This window comes from Falco cherrug, chromosome 3, assembly GCF_023634085.1.
Source record: "Falco cherrug isolate bFalChe1 chromosome 3, bFalChe1.pri, whole genome shotgun sequence".
In the NCBI taxonomy this organism is placed as follows: Eukaryota; Metazoa; Chordata; class Aves; order Falconiformes; family Falconidae; genus Falco; species Falco cherrug.
In genome coordinates, this window is record NC_073699.1 from 61,655,508 (window position 1) to 61,682,135 (window position 26,628).

At 44.8% G+C, this 26,628-nt stretch overlaps 1 protein-coding gene across 4 annotated transcripts; it reads left to right on the forward strand.

Moving 5' to 3' along the window:
* TWSG1 (twisted gastrulation BMP signaling modulator 1) lies at window positions 1–26,110 on the forward strand. 4 transcript variants are annotated; one of them, XM_055706254.1, is made up of 5 exons: window positions 1–362; window positions 3,979–4,144; window positions 11,358–11,457; window positions 15,462–15,728; window positions 23,595–26,110. In XM_055706254.1, exons 2-5 carry the CDS (start codon window positions 4,022–4,024, stop codon window positions 23,774–23,776), a joined length of 672 nt encoding a protein of 223 aa, XP_055562229.1. In that variant the 5' UTR covers window positions 1–362; window positions 3,979–4,021; the 3' UTR covers window positions 23,777–26,110. The 4 variants fall into 4 exon arrangements, with proteins under 4 accessions (XP_055562229.1, XP_055562230.1, XP_055562231.1 ...); XM_055706255.1 differs by having other exon boundaries at window positions 1–354; XM_055706256.1 differs by lacking the exon at window positions 1–362 and adding an exon at window positions 1,907–2,079 and having other exon boundaries at window positions 4,017–4,144.
* Window positions 26,111–26,628: the final 518 nt, after the last annotated feature.

Here is a 26,628-nt window from a genome sequence, read left to right on the forward strand (position 1 = left end):
AGGTTCCTGCCCCTGTGCACATAGCTGCTAGTTCCAGTCCAGAATAAAGTAACAGTAACTCAAGCACAGTAAAACCCATTAACATGTAGTTCCTGCCCTGTAACTTTTTTCTTCCACTTTTATTAGGTGCCTGTGGAAGGAGTAGTTGTGCCTGCTCTTATGTAGGAATATCTTCCTGACATCGCTCAGAATTGAAGATGTACCTGAGGAAAATGCAAATGTGATAGTCTCCTGAAAGTAAAATATTCTTCTGAATGTAGCTGTAGAATTTCAAAATAATGCAGAAATCTGTATTAATCTGCTTCAAATCCCAAGGAAAAAAAAATGGATAAAGCTACAAGGTGTTAACAACTAGTAAGTGGGTACGACTTTACTTATCAGATACTTAAGAGTAATAAAACATAACGTACATATCTGGAGGTGGGCGAACCCGTAACAGACTTTGAAGTACAGGATGTGGCTAGTTCAGGGTATTGCATAACCAACAGAAGAGATAAACTGGGTCGCAGGTGTGTTGGCTGTGTTAGAAAAGAAGCAGGTGACAAAGTCCTAGGGACGGAGAAGATGGCCAAGCAGGTTTACAGCTGGACCTTGGTGTGCATGCACAGTGGTACCTTGGCATGTGCTCAGAGAGCAAGGATGTCAGGGTGGGCCGGGCAAGGGCCGTACCCCAAACCAGGGAGCAGGATGATGTTGGGGGCCACGGCAGCAGTTCTGTGCCCGCCTGGCAGCCAGAACACCCCAGGGGTCGCTCGCAGGGCTGGGAGGAGGGTAGGGGTCTGGGTGTGTTTGATGTAAAACAAACGGAAAGTTCATCTTCTGGAAGTATCAGCAAAAAACATTTTTGTGGTAACTTGAAAATATTTTGGCAGTACCCTGTCTTTTAAGGAGATGTGGAGACAGATGGTTCTTAGGGTTAGCCTGTGTCGTCTGCACAAGGAGAGACAGTTTCCTGTTACCGGTGCCTGTGAAACAGATTTTTGGGTTTTTTTCAATTGCAAATGCTTAATAAAAATTCAGTTGCTTGAAGGAAGGGGACTGTCCACATGTTTTAGTCTCTTAGACGACGATTTCCTGGCTTCTCTCATTTGAGTCCCGGCTTTGTTCCAGTCTTGTATTTATTGTTACTTTTTTTCACGTTGACTCTGCGGGATGATACCTCGGGCGTTATTTAAGGACAGCCAGCCTGCGGTGGGCTTCCCTCAACGAAGGGGTTGGAGTTGGGAGGGGAGGAGGGGGGATGAGAGGAAGGCACGGGAGCAGCTTGTGGGGTGGTCGCCCTGTTTGCCTCGCGGGGGTCCAGCTGCCTCCTGGGGGGGGGGCGAGGGCTACTCTGCGTTCCTGCGCTCTTCTTCTAGGGACCACACTTGTTCCCTTGGATCTCGGCGGGAAGATAAACCACCTGCGCGGCAGGGTCGTGGCGATCCTGAGCGAGGCTGTCCGCAAGCCCGGGGGGTCCCGTCCTCAGCACAGGCCGGGCCCGCCCTGCGGAGCTCTCCCCGCCGCCTGCCCCGCGCCGCCGGCTCTGCCCCAGGCACGGCACGGCACGGCACGGCCCCGCTCTGCGCCAGGCTGGGGCTGCCCGCCGGTGCCTCCCGCCGCGGCTGCCCCGTCCCCTCTCGCTCTCTCACGCCCTCCCCGCCCGGCGCCCCCCCCAGCCCCACGGGCCGGCTCGCCTCCCCACAGGAGCCCCGGGCCGCGGGGGACCTGCGGCCGCTCGCCCCGGAAGAAGCGTTCTCCCGCCGCCGCCGCGCACGCTCTCCGCTCCCGTCCCGCCGGGCAGCGCCGGCCGCGAAGCTCGCCCCGCCAGCCTCCCCCTCCCGCCCGGCCCCGCTCCGCGCAGCCGCTGCCCGCCGGGGCGGAGGGTCCCGGGGCGCGCTGCCGGCGGCGGGGGGAGGGTCCTGGCGCCTGACGGTGCCCCGAGGCGGGGCGATGCGAGGCCGCGCCGCCGCCTCCGCGCTGCCTGCGGCCGAGGGGGGAGCAGCGGGCCGAGGCGCGCGGTTGCTGCTGCCGCCGCCGCCGCCGGAGCAGCGAGAGCCCCCGGCGGAGCGGGGGGTGCCCGGCCCGCGGCGCCGCCCGGTGAGCCAGCCGCCGGTGGGGCGGAGGGAGCGGAGCGGGCGGCGGCGCCGGCGGGATGGAGCCGGTGGCCGGGGAGGCGGCGGCGGGGCCGCGGCTGCTTCTTTGTGGAAGGAAAGTTTCGGTGCGGCGCGGCGCAGCCGCCCCGCCGCCCGCCTGAGGAGGAGGAGGCGGCCGGGGCCCCCGCTGCCGGGGGGGCGGCTTTTCGGCGGCGCTCCCCGTGCGGGGCTCGCCTGCCCCGGGCCGCCTCGGCAGGGGGTTCGCGCCCTGTCACCGGCCTCCCGGGCCGCGGGCAGTGCCATCTTTGGGGCCCGGGCCTCCCGGGGGGCGGCGGGGCGCCGCGGCAGGGAGGGGGAGCGATGCTGAGCCGGGGCCGGGGGCAGCCGGGGCCGCCGGGGGGGCTGCCGGGGGGGCTGCCGGGGGGCGCCGGGCAGAAGTGCGGGGAGGCAGCGGCGGGTGGGGGGAAGGTGCCGCGGTGGGGGGAGCCCGGGGCGGGGGTACGTGCGCCATCAGCCCGGGGCGGCAGCGCGCCCGAGCGGGGCGCTCCCGGCAGCGGCTCCGCGTCTCGGGAGCCCTTTGTGTGGGGGCCGGGCTCAGCCCCGCCGGGGCGCCGCGGTGCGGGGTCGCAGCGCCCTGTGTCGCCGTCCCGCCCGGCACCGTGCTGGCCGCGGCGCGGCACCGCGGGGCTGGGGCGGCCGGCGGGGCGGGGGGGGAACTTCCCTTGCGCGGGGGGCGGGCGGCGAGCCCCGGCGCGGGGGGCGGCCCCGGGGCCCCCCTGTGTGCCCCCGGCTCTGGCGGGGGGGTCCCCCCGGCTCTGGCGGGGCGCCCGGCACGGCGCGGTTCGGGGGCATTTGCTGAAGCAGACTGACCTGGGGCGGTGTGTGTGCGGGTCCTGGCTCCGCTCTTCTGTGTTCGGATGCTGCTCGCTGAGCGCGTTGGGTTTTTTTAGTTCCTAAAGCAGAAAAACGTTTCTAGATACCAAAAGAAAGGAATCCAGTGCCCCATTAGCATTTTTTTTCCTCTCCTAGGAGAACAATCCCTGTAAGCTTGCCCAAACATGGGCTGCCTTTTATTATATGTTGGTGCGGTGCCTGGTGCGGCGGGTCCCTCCCGGGGCTGGGCGCACTGGCCGAGCACTAGGACGGCCAGGCACGGGCCTGGCGACGTCCCACCTGCGGGATGCACCGGGGGGAAAGGTGGAATGCTTTGAACAAACCCGGCTCATCCTCCGTTTGAAGTAGCAGATCCTGTCTCCGGTTGACTTCAGTCACTTGCCTGGCTCCTGAAAATTACATTGTTCAAAGCCTCCGGTCCTTTTTTTTTTCATATATATACAATGTTAGCATTTACATTTTTTTTTTAAAAAGAGGTTAAGAACTTTGTGATTGAATCGAAAGGCGATGTGACATCCATCAGCATGAAAACAACTGTCTGTCTACATTACAGATGACATGGCAACTTAACCTCACAGGCCATAAAAAGTTGCTGTATAGTTTTGCTTCTAGACACCTGCATGTGCCTTTAGCCTGAGGAGATGCTACACAAAATCTGTCTGCTTTATGCATTACAGAATTGTGGCTTCGTTGGTGGGTTTTGTCTTGGAAGGCATTTTTTTACTGTCACTGCTTATAGGGTATCGTGGTTGATACTGCAAACTCGAGATTCTTCACTTAAGTATATTGCAGCTTCAATCCAAAGGTTCAGTAGCAGAAAGCTTCAAATACACAAGTTAGGTGGGGGAGGAGGGGTTGGGTTTGTTGTTAGGCACACCCACTTGAACTCTCCCCTACCCCCCACCCTCCCCCGAAATATTAATCTTTATTGAAGGAGTTGCAAGGGGGAAGGGAAGTAGGATTTAAGTTGTGTTCCAATAGCCTTCTCATTCGCTGGTTTTTATTTCAGTGCTGGTTGAAGTACTTGTGAAAATTGCTCACCTGCAGGAAACATGAGGTCTCAGTACATCACGGCACCCATGGTCGCTGTCCTGCTGTTCCTGCTGTGGATCCAGTCGTCAACAGGCTGCAATAAGGCTCTCTGTGCTAGCGATGTCAGTAAATGTCTGATACAGGTAGGAATTGTGGTTCCTTTATTTGCTTTTAAGTGTTCAAGAGACAGTTCTGAAGCTGTGGCTTGATCCAGTGATACAAATAACTGGTATTTGGTGTTAAATAGTGTCTTTTTAAAGAAGTTTATTTGGTCTCCTGCACACACAAATGCAGATTAACAACCATTTTATAGGTAAGATTAAGTGCATGTGTATATGGGCATGTTTCATTTTTTTTAATGAAAACATTTTCAAGTTGAGAATTATGATTGCTGGGTTACCGTTAGAAGCCACTACCAGTCATGCTGTTAGTTTTCAGTCTCTTTCTTCTTTATTAGTGGTATTATGAACATGCAGCAGTTTAAAACAGACATTTTATTAGAAAGGTTTCTGTGGGCAACGGTTTGGTTTTTTAAAGATACCTGCAATATGTGAGGTTCAGATGTGCTTACAGTGCTCCTGTCTCAGTCTGAGGTGCTGTCCATATCTGTTCCCCTTAACTTGCGATCTGTCCACTTTCTTAAATCTCCTGGCCCAGGCAGAGGGTCAGTGGTTGACGCCTGATGCTCTCCATAATGTCAGGTTTGTACAGTTGATTAAAAGATGTCTAAAAACTCACATGAGGGAACTAACACGAATAGGGACCTAACTTGTCTTAGACTCCTGAGGTGCATTTGGAAAAGCATTTTGATCAGGAGGGACCTGTAGCTGCTAATGGTGATGGGCAAGCTCTGAAAGCATGTGAGTCCACCTAAAAAAAACCAACAAAAACACCCCAAACAACAACAAAAAAGCCCAAAACAAATACTTATGAGCTAAACTGCTAGAAAATGGATCTTAAACTCAAATCCAGGCACTGCTTTTGACTCGCTGTGTGTCTGCCTGCACTGAAAGAAATAGACTGAGACCAGGTTGCTGCTCATATAGGAGGAGTTAAGAGGTACAGTGTGCAGCAGAACAAAAGTGCCTTTTCTAGCAAAATTGCAAGCAGTTCTGGTAACTACTAAATATTTATTTACTAGTGGTGTATTGAGCATGCTTCTCGAGTCCATATTGAAAAAAGTAGCTTTCATGTGGTCACTTGCAGCTTCTCTAAAAGAAACAGTTTCTTACTGCCTCTTTGTAGATTGGAAATGCAATAGCAGAGAGAACACGGATCGTATGCTGGTAATGTGCTAGTATGCTTACTGTAAACGTATAATCACAGCCTGAAAAGTGATGCAGAAGTAGCGTGAAGCATTTCAAGTTTACTTCATTTCATTGACTTCTGTATAAAATTTGTCTTGTTTACAAATAAAAATATTTCCCAGATTCACAAATCCAGCCTGTGGAATGAAGACTGGCTGTAGGCTGAACTGGCTTCTTTCTGGCTTCTGCACTGCCATTGCTTTTTAAAAAAAATAAAAAAAATATTTTGCTGATTCTCCTGGGCCTAGCATCGTCTGTGAAGTTGTTAAATACGGGAACAGGGAAGAGGCTTTTGACTTTACCTTTTCAAAGAAAACCCAGTGTTTTTGCTGGTACATTGGGCATTGTGACTGTGACAAATTGATGCACTTAAAAGTTTCTTCTGTTGCATTTTTTCAAATTACTTCTAGGCTTGAAACCTTTAAAAAGTAAGATGCTAGCTGTGACATTAGATGTACGAGGTGCTTAAACAGCAGGTGCAGTGGTACAGATCTGTTGATTCAGGGGAAAGCTGTTGGCCCACATGAAGGGGAAAACAGGGGGGACCTATTGTCTCCTTTTCCTGTGCCACTGGTGGAGTTCACTGTCCGTGAAAGCACAGGCATCTCCTTCCAAGTAGTCACCTTTTATTGTGTCAAGCTTGAGATACCCAGCATTTAAACTTTGTGAGCTAGTCTGATTCGAGTACAGCCCAGGAGAAGTGAAGCTAATGCTACTGGAGTCCTTCCTCAGCTGGGAGTAAGATGCCTGAGGTTCAGCGCTGCGTGGAGGTGGCTCACACAACTGTGCTTTACTTGGATTATGTTGGCATCTCTGCAGCAACACAACCCTGTGCATGCAGAGACCCCGCTACTGCTTTACTTGTTGTAGATGTGCTCTCTCTTACTTTGTACAGGTGATGTGGATTCTGTTTTTAAAGCATTTCCCTAAAACCAAAATGGTATGCAGTTCTCTGAGACCCTAAAGTAACCGAGGCCAGGTGAATTGTGTACAATTACGGTGGAATGCTGCTGTTCATTTTCACCGTCTGGCTGCTCTCTTCCTGCAAACAGGCCTGGCATACTAGTCACTATTCATTCTTTATAGAAGAACAGATCAGGTCAGACTAGTCTGATTATGGATATGAAGACTCCTAAAGCTTTGACTTCAAGCAATTGTCATCCTTCTTGGCTTTTTTTTTTTGTTTAAAAAAAAAAGTCTTCAGCACTGTTGTGGCAGAAGTGCTGCACTGGTATGTGAAGTTTGTGCTTCTTGGGCTAGTATACAAGTAGAGTTTATCTGTCAATTTTTTTCCCCCACTAAACTCTTCTGGAGAAATCTGAACTTACAAATATAATATTGTATTGATGGAGTTTGCTTGACTATTGCATGATGTTTTCCCCTAACCTATTTTTATAACGGTTCTAGTTCAGCAAAATCTATGGCTAGAGACCAAGATAATGTCACTTGGAGATGACTGAGGGAGCAAACAGAATGTGACTGTTTGTCATCTGCATCTGTGTGCAGAAAGTGAGGCTGCCTGTCTTAGAGGCGTAACGGGACAAAAGACCCACACTCCCAAAAAGCATACAGTTAACATAAATATTTTTGCCAGCATGGCCAGAAGTCAGTACAGTCATTACTGCCACTCCTTAGGAGCTGCTCTGCTTTAAGGGTGGTCCCTACATAAATATTTATTTTGTTAGATCCGGAACAGAGCATGAAATGAACAGCTCGCATGCATTCAGCTTTCCTTTTCCGTCTTGAGGCTGTAGCTTCATTGGTGCTCTTGTAGTCTACTTCTTGGTTTTCTGTAAGCAAAGACCTGTAAGAAAATAGCTTGAGGCATCTCTCTGCATCAGCTTAGCCTTCGCAGTAAAGCTTTGTGGCTTCCTGTTCCTGCAGTTGTTGAAGGAGTTGTGGATAAGACTTGGGAGTGCAGAGAGTGGGACCACAAAACTAGTATCCTTGAAGGCTTTGGACATAGGTCCTTCCCACATCTCTGGAATTGGGGTGTTGATGCCAATAACTGACCTTACCTTGCTGTTCAGGTAGGCCACTGAGCCTTGGCTGCACACAACGTGTGTATCGCAGCATTTGTTGTAGCACATCTGTTTTTGACTTGGATGCATGGGTGGTTTTGATGTTTCCATGTGTGGAGGAGATGAGAAGGCCAGTTACGCTCACTGGGTGGAGCGGGGGCGTATATTGTGTCCTTGAAACATGGAGGAAATCCTTGAAGGCAGAAACCTCTAGGATGGGATGTTCCCACAATTGTTTATAGCAAACGGGTTTGAGGCGAGTCCCAGGCTGGCTCTCGCAGTGCGTAGCTACCTGCAGTAGCCAGGCTGGGGTGGGGATGTCCACGTCGTGCTGGAAGCCAAGCTTTGCTGTCTCATCTGCAGCAGCTCTTTAAACTAGTACGTAGGAAACGGCGCTGTAGTTCAGGCAGGGATTTCAGATCCTCCTAAGAGGGGTGGGTTTGCGGTGAATACGGCGTTTTCTGTCCTGAACGCTACATGCCTGCAGTCACCTCAGCTTGTGCAGAGTCATTCCACTTAAAATATCTCTTCATCTTTGTCTTCGCCTTCTGTTAATCTTTTGTACAAACTTTCAGCTTGAAAGGATTTCCAAGACTTTTTAGCCCTGTGGTATGAAATAAACACCACTCCTTAACTTCAGGGCTCGGGTGTCTAAAAATTGCTCTTAGTGTGTATGTTGTAGCTGTAGTACATAACACAGTCGGGTTAACAAAACAGTTCTGGCTGGTTTGCTTCCAGGAGATTTTCTGTTGTTAAACTGTTCTAGGAAAAAAAGCATGAGCTCTTTTTCTTGTACTCCCCCTTCCAGTTTGCAAAGATGTTGCCAGTGCCTTCAGGTCCTGTATCTCACTGCACCGAGAAAATAGCCTCTGTCGTTTCAAGAAAGCTTTGAAAAAATGCAGATGTTAAATGCCTTGTAAAAACCTTTACTTGCTGTCTGGAGGAGAAGTATCTTTATTGTATGAACACGCCTGCTTCCTATTTAATGCTGTATTTTTAGACTGAGAGGCTTATTTCTTGCCTAGCAAAATACATTCTCTGATGCACCTTCAGTAGCTCAGCTTGGGAGGTTGCCAAGCTGACTTATGAGTAATATTTTCTTCCACTGACGCCTCACCACCCCCAGCTATCAACAAGGAACGTTTCTCATCCTGCCTCGCTTCACCCACATCTCGTGTAAGCATTCTTTTTAAAAGATGTATCCTGTACAAGTATCCAGTGTGGATGAGTCAGGCAGAAGGACTCAAGAGTGGTTAAGGAAACCATGTTCGTGCAAACACATATATGGAAAAACATACAGTTACTGCCCTGAAGAGATGATCAGACTCTGAGAAGGGGGGAGCTGAAGAACCATGCAGAAGACTGATTAATCAGGTTGGTCTGTCTTCCTTCCTCCCCCTCCAAGTTTAAAAAAAAATAAAAGGTAAAAAATAAAAACTTTCCAAAAATCACATTGCTCCTAAGCCCTTCCTATGAAAACAAACCTGTTAAAATACTGGTGGGTATAATGATGGTCCCAGGATAGTGCTGACACATACAGATGCGAAGTAGAAATTTTTTTTATTACGTTGTAAGTCCAGAATTTAAGGTTAAGTTTAATTCTGTAAGAATGCTCTTCTATAAAACTGAAACAAATTTAGTGAATTTTCTGGCTTTGATTCATGCATTACATTTAATAGTTTATGGAGAATTGCCTCCTCCTACGTAGTGGCTTGTGGGTGTTACAGTGTCTTTAATAAGTATAAAGTTGTTTGCCCAGTTTTACTGTTGAAGAACAAATATATAGGATATTTTTAATGCTAATATGTATTAATGTTATTCTCTGGTCAAGGTAACAGTGCTTTACTCATGGCTGCTTTTAAAGTTGTTTTATTCAGGCTTTTTATTCGCAAGGCTGACACAATCTATTTATCAAATGATAAGAGAAATATTACATAAATGCAGCATTCATTCACATAAGTCATCTTTCTAAGCTTGTGGTTCCTTTTGTGGAAAAATTTGTGTATCTTATTAATGAGCCTGGTTTTCATCTTTCACTTGGAAACAGCATAGTAATAGGTGACTTTAATAATTTTTGAGCATGAAAAAGTAAAAATCTTGGTAGTTTTCCACTCTAAAATTTCAATAGTTCCTAAGACTGCATATTGCAGAAATGCATGTGGAGCAGGAGCTCACACTTGCATCAGTCAGCAGGGCAAACAGTTCACAACGGACAGCACTTCTCAGCATTACATAGCACACACAGTAGTTTTGAATTGTGATTCTTTGCTGCTTTCAAGATTTGTGATCTGGGATGAAGTGAATGGAAAAATAAGGGATTGATGCATTTATACTATGTTGTTGTAGCGTGTCTGCAGCACATTCTGGAGTTTTAGAACTTGCAGCTTGATTCACTGTATCCTTAAGCTTTGTCCCCAGCCAGCCCTTGCCAGATCTGGCCTCTCCCTCCAAAATGCACCCTTTGGTCTTCTGTGTGCCTGCGTGAGTTGGTGCAGGAGAGGTTAAAGTGGAATTTTGCACCCTCGGCTTCTTCCCAAGGTGCTACAGAAAGACTTTGAGGGTGATGTTTGTGTCTGCCTGTAAGGAGTGGTGTTGCTGACCCAGCTGTGGTTCCCTGAGGTGCAGCCTGGGGTGGTGACTCCAGGTTAGGAGAATTTCACACCAAGCCATCTTCTTGCCCTTCCCTCCTGTCCATGTGCATCTCCCAGCCACACCACAGTGTGTCCTCCCCTGCCTCTGGAGAACAGGATCAAAGAGTGGGGATGGGCATCATCTGCTCCCCAGGCTGGTGCATAGAGATCTGCCAGTGGCTCTTCCAGTAAAGCCAAGGGTGGGAACGATCCTGTGGTCAGTGTTTCCAGTAACGGGATTTTGTTTTCTCACCGGTTGTGCGTAATGTGATAGTTAGGCAGACGTCATCAAAACCAAATGCTTCGACAGGACAACTGACTGTGACTTCTTGGCTGTCCACGTTTTGCAGTATGGTGTAACTCAAGCCCATGTATTATTGTCATGTAGCCACAGTCTTTTGGCCAAACGAATTACTTGTACGGATTTGAGCTAGAGGGAAGGAGGCTGCCAGGTTTTTAGATTTCCTTCATCCATGTAAGCTGTTTCCAGGCTTTGAGGTCCATAAGTGTATGTCTCCTGCAGGACTGCTAAACCAGCGCCTTTAGGTTTAGGTAACGTAAAGAGAAAGGTTTGTCTTCTTGCTTCCATGCCTTTTTCATCTTTTTAGCTTAATAAAGGTTAACAAAAAATGTGTACGTATACCATTTCACTTTCTAGAGGCTCCAGAAGTCTTGGAAGTATCCCAGGGTATCAGTTTGAGGGGGGAGGAGGCGGAGGGTTATTTTCATAATAGAGAAAATAAATCAGCTGGACCTGGGGGGAAAAAAAATAATCTGGTCACTAATACTGCAGATGGAGAGCAATGTGTAGCAAGCATTCAGAGATGCAGAAAATCCTGTGGTCAGATGGCTTAACTGAGTACGTTCCTTTTAGAATCCACAAGTAGGTGTGATGGTAGATGTTGTGTGTCTTCTTGAATGTACACATGCGGCTTATAGTAACTTGCTTTTTTAGCTAAATTATAACATACATGCACTATTTATATATAAAGAAACATGCTGCTTTGAATTTCCTGTTGTGATGGGAAAAACATTCAAAGGACTTCTAGGCTGAGGCATACACAGAAGTGCACACACCTTTCCCGTGAGTAGGATTTTGTTCTCTTTTAAACACTGACTTTAAATGTGGCTTCTCGATGAAAATTGTCTTCAGAATGTCACCTATTTAAAAAAAAAAACAAAAAACCACAAAACCAAAACAATCTTGCAGAAGATCCTTTTGTAAACTAAGATTGGTTCTTTGGCTGGAACAATTTTACCACTTACTCACTACTGCATTAGTGTACTAAGCTTTTTTAATGTCATAATTTGAGTTGTGGCTTGAGGAAGAATCGCTCTGCTGTGTTAGTGTTTTACATTTGGGATTGCTGCAGTGTAATGAGTTTCTGTCGTTTTCAGGAGCTGTGTCAGTGCCGCCCTGGGGAAGGGAACTGTTCCTGCTGTAAGGAGTGCATGCTTTGCCTGGGCACACTTTGGGATGAGTGCTGTGACTGTGTTGGTAAGCTTGCATTTCTTTGGGATTTTCTTCTTTTTTTAAATTGCTTCCTCCTGCCACATGCTGAGCTCACGGTCTTATAATAGAAGTAAAACATCGGGACAGAATCTGTGCTTTAAACATCTTACCGCTCATTCTGTGGGTACTGAGTCAATTGCTGTGGGGAACCAAACATTTGAAGGCTGTATCTGCTCTGTGGAGTGGGAGGGGTGGTAGTCCAGGTTTTTCTTGGTTAATGTCATCACAACTGACTTACTAATTTTGTCTCTAAAACATAAACTGCTTTTTCAGTTGTCATCATGAGGATACTACACAGCACCGGCTTCAAGGGGTTGGATGCTGTATGGAGGTGTCTAAACTGTCGAGTGTATTTACAGCTGCCACACAGGCAATTTTAAGTTTGAGTTCCCTTACGAATCCTTGGGACTAGCAGTAAATATGCATGGCCCACTGTTTTCATCATTCTTTCATTTGCAAAAAGAGCTTTTCATGGAGGGTAAGAAAGAGGCATACAAGTTCTTACTGTAGGATTAGATGATAGTCCTAATAACAACAGTATTACTACTAACAGGTAGTGTTCAGAGTGCCCAGAACTTTGCAAGTGAATGCTTCCCCTGCTTAAGGAGGGTGTATTCTAGTTCTGTCTCTTGTTTTACATGTATTGAAAGCTTCATCCGTCTGTACTTGTTGGAAGTTTCCCTCTGCTGCCGTTCAAAATCCTTCTGGCTTCCATGAAAGGGATGTGTTTTGAGTGTTGTACCTGCCCTCAGCTTGTCTGGCTGGCTGGGTCTTCTCTGAATTCATGAAGATGATTAGTGTCAAAATGCTCCTGTTCAGTGCAGTCCATTGCTTCTCCTGTTCTATCGTGATGTAAATATGCCCTCTGACATCCTGCTTTTTGCTTGGTTCTGGCTAGCTTACCTTTGCTTTACTGTCTTTCAGTAAGCAGTGGAGTGGCACGGTCCTGCGCATGTGTGGTTCTTCTCAATGGCATAACGTATTTTCAGCCTATGCATGTGTGGAGGATATACATTTAAAAAGGAGCCCTACACTTTGGGGTTTTTTTCTATTTGATATTGAGCTCCTTGAAAAGTGAAAAAATATAAATAAGTATGTGTGTATATATATCCTTTTTTCCCCATCCCCTTTGCCCTTCCAGTGCCTTCATGCTTTTTGTAATGTAATGCAATGCTAAAGTGCGCTGTTGTCATATTCATAGAAATGAGGAATGGGATAGTAGGTTATTTCTCTAGTCCAGAACCATCATCTCCTGTAGAAAGCAAGGCGTATTGTGCAAGGCTCCTCTAGGGAGAGGAAGAACCTATCTTTTGAGGTTGTAAAGGAAAAAAGCAAAGTCTACACACTTTTTTTTTTTTTTTTTTCTAAATCTGCAGATTACTTGCTATACTGCTACTCTTTCGCATGGTGTTATCCAGGAGAGAAGTTAATGAGGTTTCAGGTTCATTTTCCCTGTACTGAGTAAGCTGAAACATCTCCTGGTGGTTCTGCAGGTGCCTCAGACCTTGCTTGGTTCTATGGTGTGGTCCTGTCCTTCTTTTCAGTGTAGGGTCATCCTTGCTGTAGCCTTATTCAAATGAGGAAACGGGAGCGCAAGCCATGCCCAGCTTCCTGGGGATAGTTCTTTGCTGATACTTGAGCTGATATTTAAGTCTCTTTATAAGATGATCATGTCTAATGTAAAAGCAGATAGGTTGTCATGTCTTTCAGGTCATGTCTGCCCTGAAGTCAGGAATTATCTCCTGCCCTCCAGCACTAACTGTACTGATGCTCAGTTGATGCCCTGTGTTTTGTGTGAATGTTCTTTCCCTTCCCTGACAGGGGAAAACAAACCCAGTGGATGAGGGAGAACAGCAGCGGGTTCCTCTTTCCTCCATTTTTCTAAGCTTTGTGAGTTAAGTACTTATGGTCTTTCGTGTAAAAGCTTGTCTGCTCCCATCATTTCCATAACCCATTTCTGCATCCTCTCATCCACTCCAAAGCAGTAATGTAGACATGTTTGTTCCTTACCAGTTGTTCATAAGTTAAGCTTTTTTATTTTTGTTTTAACCAAAGCTAGCAATTTATAATATTCTTTATATAAAAATATAATTATTATAATTAAAATGCTTTTAAAAATAGTAAGAGGGAAGGGTCTTTGTGGAATGAGCAGTAACCCCTTAAACTATGAGCAATGGTTTCTTGGTAATATTTTAATACTGCACTGATACACACACAAGCTTGTACACATTCTGCAATAATTTAATAAACAATCTATGTTATTTTTTTCCTGTATCCTTCTTATCAGTGAAATTTTTCTGAATCCGGCATGACAGGGGGCCTCTGGAAAGGCTCACTGGTTTCCATTTCACAAAATTAATACAATTGTATCAACTGAAGTGTACGTCTCTTGATGTATGTGTATGAAATGCTAACCTGTTTTGATATCTTCCTAATTAATTTTCGGGTGGACATCCTTTATTACAGTTGTATGGTCAGTATTGCAAGTGCTTACTAAAAGATAGTAATGCAGGGACAGAACATTTTTATCAAGGCAGTGAGTCCAGGAACATCTGTGAAGAACAAGCCTAGTGGAGAGGAGTAGGAAAAAATTGCTTGTGGTAGGAAGTTTGTGTAAGCGGAATTATTTTTCAGTGTGACCTGATGTTGTTTGGAGGAGAGGCTTATTTTTTTTCCTACTCAATACTTGGCTCACCTTTTTATAGGAGCAGACTGCCTTGTGGTGTTCCTATTATTAAATGCTGGTAATGCTAACCACTTGCTTAAGATTTGCCAGATCTGCTAATCGTCGTGGACAAACTTCACTCTGCTTTGTTCATTATGGAAATATATCTACTTAGATTGAAAAGATCGTGCTTTTGTGTAAGGTTCTAGTGCAATACGATTTCTGAAGCTGGAGTCCTCATGGATCTGCAGGGCAGGAGATGCTTCTCTGGTGGTGTGGGGCAGGTAAACTTTGAACGTTTATGTCCCATATCACTTTGGTATCTTAAGGATTAGTGTGAACTGTGTCTGTGAAACTACCCAAAACAATATGCAGATGGGCATGAGGAAAATGGATTTGTCTGTCTCTTGCCAGTTGACTTCTGATAGTGTTTTATTGCTTCTGAATTTAAATACCTGTGCAGATACACCTTTTCTTTTTTAATCTTCGTTGTTTCAATGTTTGGACTAAATCAAGATATCCTTCAGTTTCATTGCTACTAATAAATGTTAGCGTTTAAATGGTTATAAAAAACTGGGACCTGCATTGCATGTCACAAAAACATTTCATAGGAAATGGCAAAGAGAAAAAAGGATACAAGGTTTGAAAAAGATACCACAAAATCCATTGAAAAGTAAGGAAGAGGTAACCTGGAAATAGGCATCTTGCCTGTAGTGACCCCTCCAGCTAAGTAGCAAAACAAGGTTCATTTAAGTTGTCTCTAAGCAGGAAAAGTAATTCAGAGTCTGGCTCCCTCCTGATAGTGATCTTTGCATCTCTGGCAGATGACTAAATAGATCTAGTGCACTGCTGCAGCTGATGAGATCAGATTCTTGAATTGTGATCACAAGTTTCGTGTGCCTCAGGACTTGTCAAGATACTATGTTCAGTTGTAAACTTTTGTTCCAGATTTATGCTAGTATCCATTATACTGTGCTTTGTCTCTTTTCCCAGGGAAGAGAACTCTTCTTGTTCTAAACTGTGATGCTAGCATTAAAAGAGAAGCGAAGTGCTGTTTGGATTGGGTTTTTCTTTTCACTGGGGTCTCACAAAGTCACAGGTGTGTTTTGTGGAAGTCTGCAGAGATCTGAAATCTGTCATTATGGAAAGCTCATCCTGCTCTATGTGGTGGCACTTCAGCTAGTGAGCTAAGAGTGGCATATGTATGAGAAATCTCCGTTCTGCTTAGCAAAGAACAGCAATTTTATTTTCTAAATATTCCTGCGTGTTTCAAGGGGAAGAGTTTAGGGTGTTTCATGTAACTTACTGTTTCATTTCTTTGCAGGTATGTGCAATCCTCGCAATTACAGTGACACACCTCCAACATCCAAGAGCACTGTCGAGGAGTTGCATGAACCAATTCCTTCCCTTTTCCGGGCACTGACAGAAGGGGATACTCAGCTGAACTGGAATATCGTCTCCTTCCCTGTGGCAGAAGAACTGTCGCACCACGAGAACCTTGTTTCCTTTTTAGAAACAGTGAACCAGCCACAGCATCAGAACATCTCTGTTCCAAGCAACAATGTCCATGCACCTTACTCTAGTGACAAAGGTAATGAGTGTAGTGTCTAAATTCCTCGTGTTTCCTCTCATCTCTTCCAGGAGCCGCCTTGGTGCGTATTCTTTGCTTGTCTGTGCTTGCTTCTTCTTTTCCCGTAAGAAAGTGTGAGAAGTTCAGTCTAATTTTGGGCCTGACATAAAAAAAGGAGCGAGGCAAAAGTACTGAAGAACGTGGAAGATGGTGTTACAGTGTTTGATGATCTTAGGAGATGCTGAATCACATGAGTTTATCTGTAAAATTCCTCCTGTGGCATGAGGCAGTTTCTTCACGTTATTTCATGTGCGGTGGCACAGTAGGTTCTTTGACTTCAAAGCAGTTACCTGTAGCTTAGGAGACAGGACAGATCAAAAACCGAATCCAAATCATGTGTCAGTGCAAAGGCAGGCAACTGAAATGCATGGCTTCAGAGGTTTGAGAAAGCCACATGCTATAAACCTGTATCTGGAGTAGATGTTTATTTCTTTCATCTGAGCTGGCATAACTTGAACTCTTTAGGAGGATGGTTTGTAAGAAATCCAGGATTTACAGTAAACTGAGTAAGATTAGCAAGACTGCTCTGTATGTTGAGGAGGGCTATGTGACAGGCAATCTTAAAAATAATTTGGGGGCAGGGGTTCAACTTACGGACTCATTCCTCTTATCGAGTTTTTTATATTCTTACCTTCACTTTAGAGGACAGGCTTCAGGATATTGTTTGCTGGGGGGGAGGATGCGTAGATTGAAGTAGTGATGACAGTGGCATAAGAAAAACACTCTCTGCTACTTAGTTTCCATACTAAACCTGAAATACCTTTCCCTGAAATTATTACATCAGACTTAAAAGAATCTCATAAACAGTTCATAGTGAAATTGCTGCTTAACAGAGAAAAAAGAGCATCTGATTTGTTTTATCAGTGCAATTAATGCTTTGCTTCCTTCCCAACACACACTTTAAATATGCTTAACCCCACATGCTGCTGTTGCGATGGCTCTTTTATCTCATCAATGAAAGATACCCTAATGGATGGGCATGCTGCTTTTCCATACCATTGTGAACCTTTGACCTAGTTCCGTTTCTGAGCAGGACTGCTGTTGATTAAATGGGACTGTAATGGCAACTTTTCTAATTTCCTTTGGTTAAGGCACGTTAGGAAAATAAATTAATTCCAGATGGTTAGAAAGCATCTCATTCATATGTCTGTGACGTTATTAAAACGTTTGCTAGCCATTATAAGAGTGATGCAGAAAGCCACGTTAGATGGCAAGCCACAAAAACCCCTGTGTGCAAATGCTACGGTATTTAAAGATGTAAATTATACTTGGGGGGGGGAAATATGGTGCTTAGAACAATCTTAAATATACCCCACTGTACTTAGGTCCTGCAGCCCAGATGGATGTTCCCTAACAGTCCTTTACTACCATACCAACAGGATGGGCTAATGATAGTTTTGGATTAAACTTGGAATTTGAATTGCATCTCGAGGGTGTGGAGGAGTTTTGAGTGTAACAACACAGACAAATACATAACACTGCAATTTTTTTTAGTCAGAAGTCTCCATTTCATTTACTAAGAATGTATTAGAGATTAGATTGAAAGAGCTTTCACTGAAATGATGACAGTCCAAAAGCAACAGTGGTATTTGGAAATAGTTACCAAATGCCACTGGTTTTCAGGCTTCAGTCGACACTTAGAACAGAAATAAATGTCAAAGCTGTTCTTGTAATCATTGACTGTGCCTCCTCCCTCTTAGTGATGGAGAAGAACAGGAAGAGGTAGAAGATGGCTTACAACATCCTATACTTTAAGTATCTAAATAATTAAGTCTGTTGAGGAGTCTCTCTTCTTGGTTGCAATGCAGATAGCTTCATAGTTCTCTGCTTTTTCAAAGTGACATTAAAGTTTGCTTATAAAAGCATGGGTGACTTGAGTATTGAGAACAGAGAAGGTGGAAAGAAAAGTTGGCTGCTGGCCTTGGTCAGCTGATGTTTATTATGGTGGAAGCAAGGACAACTGGGAAATTATACCTCTTGTGTTGGATGTTGTGTGAGCCGTGGGGTGGCATTGTTTTTAATGCTTTTTTGATTAATTTGGTGGGGAAGCAGTAACCAAAAGGTGGAAGAGTAGCAGGTCAAGGGCTAAAGAGCCTTGTGATTATGGGCGCAGAGAGGGAGCCCAGGAAGTTGCTGGAGTCTGATGGCTTCTGCTTATGCAAAGTTCAGTCATGCAATCAAGTCCCTGTGGTTTAACAAGCTAGCATGTGTTAAGGAACCACTGCAAGAGAAGGGGGGTCTGTGTGGTGTATGTGTGCGTGCTCAGCTGCAGTACATACGTAGCAGTACAAGCACAGCCTGCAGTAGAAGAAATAAGACCATCTCTTGGACCCTTTCCTTCTCCCCAAATATGCTGCTAGGCTTAAGGCAGATCTTGCAAACGGAGGCATCCTTAAGGTGACCCACTAAGCAGTTGTCTTCAAGGCCATGACATTCAGGGTTTTGAAAGAATATTCCTGTGAGCAGGAACACACAGATGCTTTACGTTTTCTTTACGGTGCTGTGCCTCCTCCATTTTATACTTCTTCTGCAGCTCCTTGCGTGCTTCACTCCAACATGGTGTGCTGGCAGCAGCCTGTTGCATTGTCTGTAAGGGGAGAGGGGCTAATGAGAGGTAGGCTTTGGTAAGGGGACAAGTAGTCCTGTGCTATCTTCTGGAATACATACCAAAATTTGGAAAGGCTCTGCCTACCGGTACCCCTTGTTACATCGAGTAACACCGTTCTGATTTTAATTTCAACGCACATTCATGCAGGGATTGCTGTTAAGCCGGTCCAGGATGCCAGACTTGCTGAGTGCAGTTCTGGGCGAGTGCCAGGAAAAGCAGTACCAGCCACGGGAACCCGTGAGCTTTGTGCATGAGTGGTGTGAAGCCACCGGCCCTGGGAGGGCGGCTGCAGATCCCGGAGGAGGTGGGGTACAGTGGGATATAAAGCATTCCTTTCTTGCCACAGCCTACTGCAAGCCCAGCCAGCAGACCTTGAACTTCCCCGTTATTATCTTAATGAGTGTCTTCCCTTTCCTCCTGTGAATTGACTTGTAACGTTTTAGCTGCCAAAGTATGTGTGCACTGCTGGAGCTGCTGGAGTTCTTTGTATCAGTAGTTTCTGGCATCTGAGCCAGTGCTTCAGAGAGGATTGTGATATTTATTAATCTAGACCTATATTTATACTTTATTCCTTTTGCTTTACTTTTAGCTGATACCCTCAGAGCTCTGAACTGTGAGTTCAGATGTTTAAATAAGCTTAATTGTTTCAGATGATGACAGGATGTTGGCAAGAGGCAGAGGGGAACTAGATAATCTTTTGGCAACTGATGAAACAAAATCTGTTGTAATTAAGGGTTTCTGACTTACACTGCTTGGTGACACAGGGGATGGTGTCCACTCTGCGTTTCCGCTCTCCTCCAGTGCCAGCCAGGTAGAGGAGAGCTAGAAATCCAGTAAAGTGGCATCTACCTATGTAGATACTCTAGGAAGATTTTTATTTTTTAAAAAATGCTTCTTTTTATAAGTTCTGATTGGCATAAAACGGTATGGCTGCTGGATGGACAGTTGCCTTTTTAAAGTACTTTTAGAGCTACCGATAAACAGACCGGCAGACAACTGAACTTGCATAGCACCTTTAAATTCAAAGGTGGCACACAGGGAATTGTCATTAACTGGGAAAGTTTTTTTTCATCTTGTAGATACCCATTTTTTCTTAACAAGAACTGAATTTTCTCCAAGTTGCTAAATTCTTCCATAGTGTACCAGTACAGGTCTCACTTGCTGCACAGATAGAATTGTAGCAAAGCCTGATAGAAATGCGAGTTCATTTCTTGTGGTTATTTTCAATTTAGACTTGATTGTTGTTTCTCCTACACAACCTCTGTTGGGTATGAATTGCAGGGGGCGGGGAGGTGAGAAACTCACGTTCTGGGGAAAAAAAGAACGCTGTTGCATCCTTCTCCCCCCACACCTGTAGTCTAGTCCTTACTGTGTGACAATTGGCAAAATGCAAATGAAAGAGCTGTAACTGCGCTAACTAATACCCTTTCTATCTACACTGAGGGAGCCAAGTGATGACTATGTAATTAGGTTTGTGAAACAATTTAAATACTCTCCCGGATCCCATTTGAGCCTGTAGGTATGTATTTTTTTTCCCTGTGTAACTCTGTTTCTGCAGCCTACGAAGAGGGATTTAATGTGTGAGGCAAGGAACTCTCCTGCTTTCAGTAATTCCGACTCTACCCTGGCACACATAGGCTGCTGAGGAGGGGACTAGGGGTGTCCCATGACAACAGAATGCACCCTGGCCCATCTGCCTCGTTCAGACCTGGTGAGGCTCCGAGTGAACGAGACTTCGGAAATCATTTGGTAGCGTATACACGGAGCGTGTACTCCAGCTGCTTACAAGAGCTACTGGGAGCCAGCCAGATCTACTGCTGGCTCTGGCCTGCAGCGTACAGTTTGTTCTCTCCCCTTCACGGCATTTTTGGACTGGTCCTCTAGGACCTAATCCTCTTAGCTTGTGTGCAGGTGGAAATAAACTTTCTTCTCTGCTCCAGTCAAGATTAATGTCTTTGGTTGTTGCTGCCGCCTTAGTAAGGTCGAGGTTTGGCTTTGGTTCTCATTTTGATTCTGGGAGAGTGGTTGAGACGACCAGTCTTTCCAGTCTCACAGGACCTCACTGCTGTCATCTGGTTCTGCCAGAGTTATGGGTCTGGTGCTGCTCATCCTCTGGGTTCTTCTCACCCACCCCACCCCCTTCCCGGCAATGTCTTCAGTGTCTTGGTTCAGTGTCATTGTTCTTTACATGCTAGAAATCATAGGCTCTTCTTCCACAAGAGGTTTATTTCAAGTTTCAGTAGGCATTAGCTGATGAACTGGGCTTCTCCAGGACTTCTGACTGGTACTAAAATGGATGAGTCTGTCACAGGTGAGGTTAACGTGAAGGTGAACACAGATGTCTCCTCACGTAGAGGGCACTGGTCATTCTCTGGTCTGAAGACAGCCTGCAAGTGCTGGGAGCAGCTAGCCCACCTCAGAGCATGCACCGCTTTCCTGACCAGCTTTCCTGACCTACTGTGGGCTTTCCTCTGTCGGAGTGCAGCGGTCAACATGATAGCAGTGAGCAATTCTGGCAGTCCTTTGGAGAGGACTCTCATTTCTGTAAAGAGTCAGTCAGTTGGAGATGGCATCTTGGAAGCTGGTTTTGCAGGAAGAAATCTTTCTGCATTAGCCAGGATTGTGTATTTCGAGGCAAAGGCTGTGCCTCCAGCTGACGCCTTGGCACTTAAGGTCAAACTTCTCAAGAAAGCTACTAAAAACGTATCAGAGGAGTGAACTTGGTTTAAGCGAGAGGGTACAAAGAGTATGAGTATGTCTTAGGCTTCTGTAAGATTCCTGTGCTTGTACGCCGGCACTGAACTAGGTGACTGACAGGGCACTCGCTGGTGCTTAGATTTCCTGAGGAATGCTGCCTGGAGACTCGCCTCTACCTCCTCACATCCTGCTCTTCCACTGCAAACCTCCTGTGAGGTGTGAGAGGGACAGATCCCTGAGAGTGTCTGGACCTCCTGGGAATGGATGGTGTGTGCTCCTTCGTGGGACCCTGGTGAGCCTTTTGTTGCTGGTGATGAAATCCTTGCCAAGTTCTTGTGTGTCCTCTGTGAGAAGATGGACCTGCTGTATGACCTCTGGGTGGATTCTTGCCTTTGAGGCTGTGGTGGCTGCATCTCCCTACCATTTTTCAGCTTTGGCTGAGCACTTTAGGTGTACACCTGGCTGGTCACTCTTTGCACGTGGTACCATCACGTTCACTTCTTTTGATCTTTCCTCCTCCCCTCTGTGAATAACATGTCCTTACTGAAGCTGTAGATATGTGGGTTGGTTTTAGGCACAGGTTTTTTTTCTCTGAGAACTCTCTTCCTCTGGTTGCTGTGCCTCAGGCTTTATTATAAAGGGTCATAGAAGCAGAAGTGCCAGGAATGGGACAGGACTTACACAGATACAGGGTGTTTTGTTGACATTCCCAGCAGTATTTCAGGTACTCCAAGATTTCTTGGACAACTGCAGCTTTACTTACAGCACAGCTTGTCTGGCACCAGAAGGCTGCTATAGCTACAGGTCTGCACTTCCTCCCCAAGGCCCTTACCGCCTGTTGCCCTCTGTAGGGGGTCTGCAAGACGTGTACATCGGTGCAGAGCCTGAACAGGGCAGTGAATACTCTCTTGCGTTCAGTGGACGGGCAGCATGTCCTGTGACCCTCTTGCAGCTGTTTATGTAGTAGTAGAATGATTTGACAGTGGTCAGGGTTCCCTCATACATGTTTTAACAAATGATAATTCTCAGAAGAGCGGGCAGGGTTTCCACATGTCAAGGAGGAGGATGCGTCTACAGAAAAGCTGTAGGGTGCATCATGCTCTCTTGTATGTTGTGTTGTCCCCTGTCATGTGCCCAAAAGCATGGGCACCGCAGAGATCATCTACTGTTGGTACGGGGGAAACAGACTGCTTAGATCTGATGACTTGTAAGGTGATGGAGACCATTGCTAGCCTCGACTCACCTTTGGACCTCACCTTAAGGCTTGCCATGAGATGTGCGTACTACTGAGGCTGCTCAGCTATGGAGCACCAATATTTTGAAGGGGAGGTTCCAGTGCTCTTCAGCCTCCCGAGACTGGCTCACAGATAAGAGACTGAGTAAACGCTACGGTTAACAACTACACTGCACTGAGAGTTACTCACCCTTCTCCATAGCTCTATAATCATTCAGAAGAAAAAACCCCACTGTCTTGCCTTACCATTTATGTTTGGATTATATTTTTTCTAATCCATGTTGGAATGTAGGTCAGTATGTTTCTCCTGGATCCACGCACCTTATCATACTAGGCTAGAAAGACCCCTGACATCTCCTGCTCTCAAATCTGTCTGATGTGTGCGAGTGAGACATTCGTGTTCACAGACAGCTTTCAGTTGTGCTTTTCCCAAAACTGTGCCAACTTACATTGGAGGTAAACGTGATGCAAACAAGGTCCTTTGGAGGAAGAAGTAAGTGTAATCACACAGTTCAGCACAGAAGAAAGTTGGTAGCATCTGTCACCTTGGAGAACTGGAAGTAGACTGGGGAGGGATGGTTTTATTCGGTAGTTGTGATGAATGCCTCTGCTCCAGTTTGAGGTTGCAACACCGAACTTCGTGGCATTTCAAGTAATAGCATGGATGCTAGAAGAATAAAGTAAACGGTTAGGCAGAAGGGGTTTCTTAACCTTAGTAGTGAGGCTGGTGGTGTTGCTAAAGGAATTAAAAAAGTGCAGTTTCAAGATGAGGAAAAGGGGATTCTCTAGCTCTGTGATTTAATGTGGCTGAAGAATATTGTAGAGTTGCAGGCAAGGGGAGAAACATTTACATGTAGTGGGGTTTGGTGGTTTTTTAAAAAACAACTCTAAACCTGAAGTTTTTCATGATAGCATATAGTAACTGCTGGCAACTGTGAAAGTGATACATTCATTACCTTCAGAGGACACATGCCGGCTTGTTATTTTGGCATCCTTACACTTCAGAAGGTATCTCTCATAACTGGGGGATGAAACCCCAAAACATTCCGAGGAGAGCAGACAACGGTTGAGTTGTAGACACTGCGGTCTTGAAGTTGATAGATTGTACCTTGGCTCTCTGCCTCTTCTCTCTCTGCTTTTACTATCTCCTTTTTTTTTTTCTTTTGCCTCATTGTCATGATGATTTGCAATCCTACTTCAAAAGCTGCACATTTAATTAATTTTTAACTAACCTTTAAAAATATTCTAAGACCTTTTAAACCAAATTTTTTCCCCCTTCTTGGTTTAGAACACATGTGTACTGTGGTGTATTTTGATGACTGCATGTCAATACATCAGTGCAAGATCTCTTGCGAGTCCATGGGAGCTTCCAAATACCGATGGTTTCACAACGCCTGCTGTGAGTGTATTGGGCCAGAATGCATCGACTATGGCAGTAAAACTGTAAAATGTATGAACTGCATGTTTTGAAGCAGGAAAATTGTAGTACTGAAATACTGAGGCCAAAGTAATCTCTCTCAGTTAAAGAGATGGGGATTGCAAATACTGCGTTTTGGTGGAGTGCCTACTGGTTGCAATTAAATGTACCTGGTTGAAAAAAAAGATGTATAAAATCTGAAAACTTTTTTTTTTTTTAATTCATACGCAAGGCTAACTAGTAGAAGTTTCAACACTATGTTTTATGTTTATTTTTATTTTTGCTTGAATGGTACAGCCATGCTCATCCTTGCTGTTCTGATTGTTTTCCTTTGATTTGAAAGTATTGACTGTACTGGTTTTCAGAATGTAGTACTATATCTCGTAGTTTAGAGTAGGGAAACCTTAAGAATATGGTAATGAGATTTCCATCATCTAAGTTCAACAAAAAGTTAAATGGCTGCTAGGTTGGAGGGGAGGGGGGTGGTTGTTCTTTAGGGGCTGGGTTTTTTTTGTTTTAGTTTCTGACTTTGTTTTTTAATTTTATTAGCCTCCAGTTTCTGAGCTTAGTCTTCTATTGTGAAGGTGGCATTTGAGGAAAAATTTAAAAATCCGTGCTTTCTCTTGAAGTTCAACGCATGGGCTGTCGTGGATAAAATCCTACCTTCTTAGAAGGGCTGCCCAACAAAACACTATGTATGGGATATTTTTCTTCCAAGTTTCATTTGCCCTGCTTTCGTAAGTACATCGGGGCCTATGTTGCATAATTGATATATTAAATATATATCTATCTTTTCAGTCTTCTGTGAGATACCAAAATAAAGCTGTTAAGTGCAGTTGCATCTCCTTCCTTTTGCACTGTTCTCTGGGGTTGCTTACTCCCTGAACGTTCAGTCCAGTAAAGGAAACATGAAAGATGATTATAGATTTAATGACAAAATGAATAAAAAAGAATGAAATTACATGGATTAGCAAGCGGTACAGGGCTACCAGCTGAGCAGTTGGAAGCAGGCATGTTCCCATTTAGTAGTTTGCTGTAAATATTTATTCCGAAACAATTCTTCCCGCCCCCTCCCCATGATGTGTTGTCACTGAAGAAGGGAAGATGTGTCCACAAAAGCAAAATTAGGATATTCTGAGTTTATAATATTGTCTGTTTTTCCAAGTAAACGTTTTAATATGTGGACAGTTACATAGCATTTACTATGACCCGGTTAGGGCTCCACTGATAATGGTACTAAGTACAAGAATAAAGTGTGTGAGTAGTTAATGATCAGCTTTTGGTATTTATAATGATGTAGGTTTTAACTCATTGAAATTTTTTTTTAATGTGTATATGCCTATGCACACACAAAAAAGAATTTGACTATTCATGTTTCTCTCACTAACCTCAGTCTAGAGGGATTAAACTGTTTTCTAGTCACACCTGTCTATCTGTACCGTGTACAAATGAAAGCAGTCATTTTAAATGTATTTTGTTGAAAAGTTTGCCTGAATGTTTTTTCATTTTTTTTCTCACGATACAGTTCTTTCATGAAGTAGTAATAATAAGAATAAAAAAATCTACTCTTGTGAAAATAACATTACTTTCTTCAGTCTCTTTTTCAGCTATAAAGAAGTACTTGAAAGATTAATGTTTATTGTTTTGAACTGGTGGATAATGGAATACCTTCATACTTTAAAGTTGCAATTAAGTGATACAAAATCATAGACGTGAATAGAAAAACGTAGCTTCTCATGAAGTTGTTCTCCCTATATTTGACAATTCATGTTATCTTCTGCTGGAGTTTCCTAAAATGAATGGAGAGAAAGAATATGTTAGAGTAGCTGTGACTGTTTTTAGCTGAAGTGTGATGCATCATCAATTATCTTCACCAAGATAGGAGAAGACATATAGTAAGCATCACTACAGGTCATTAGCATGCCTCAGAATCTTGCAGTGTTCAATTATTGGAAACATTATGGTAGTTCAGAATCTTCTTGGGGGGGAAAACCAGGGCTAACGTTTCTGGGCAGGCACCTGCTGCCCCGTGGATCTGTGACACCAGCTCCATTTAATTCATCAGAATTTCACTGTGAGGTCAAGTCAAGGGAACAGCAAGGGTGGGGAGCAGGAGGTACGGTGGCAGGGGGTGGGGGTGGGGAACTGTCCAGGAAAATCTGTGGGGAACAGCCGAAAAATGTAAGCTCAGCTGTCTGTGTAATGGCTTGAGAGTAGGTAATATGGATGCACACTTTCCAGGGCTTCCCTCACTTTCTGTAATTCCCAGTGCTGTCCGGAGTTTGCTGTAAACATTGTGTGTATGCAAATGTCATACAGCAACCTCCAGTGTATTTTATTATGATGAATGTTTTAAGTGGTGTTTTAATAAAAAGACATTACTGGTTCTTGTGTTTTCTTTCTCAGGAATTTCCCAGGGAAGTGTTATCAGGAAGCATATTGTAAAAGTTACTGATCTACATGGACAATAATATGGTTTCTGCCAAAACTAAAATTTTGGTTTCGAGGGGTTTTTTCTTTACATAAATGAATAAAATAGAATTTTATTAATATTCAAAGTGCTCTTTCTGACAAATCTGACCATTTGGAAAGATGTTTATTTAGTCTTACTAATTTTGCAAGAAAAATCATAATTTATTTTAGGGGCTCTTATTTCACCACGTCTGGATGCCAGCAAACCATCGCTCACTTAAGCGCTTTATAATACTTAAGAACATGTTTTAAAAACTTTCTGCCTAGGAATCTTCTCCAGGTAAAGCATCAGCCAGTTTTATCACTGTCCTTTGGAAACAGAATTGTAAGTCACTGAATTTAAAGGGAAGCACAAAAGGGAATTTATATGACAAGAAGTGATACAAATCCCTAGTCTGCTGGGGTTCTGACTGAGAAGGAGTTAAAGGCCTTT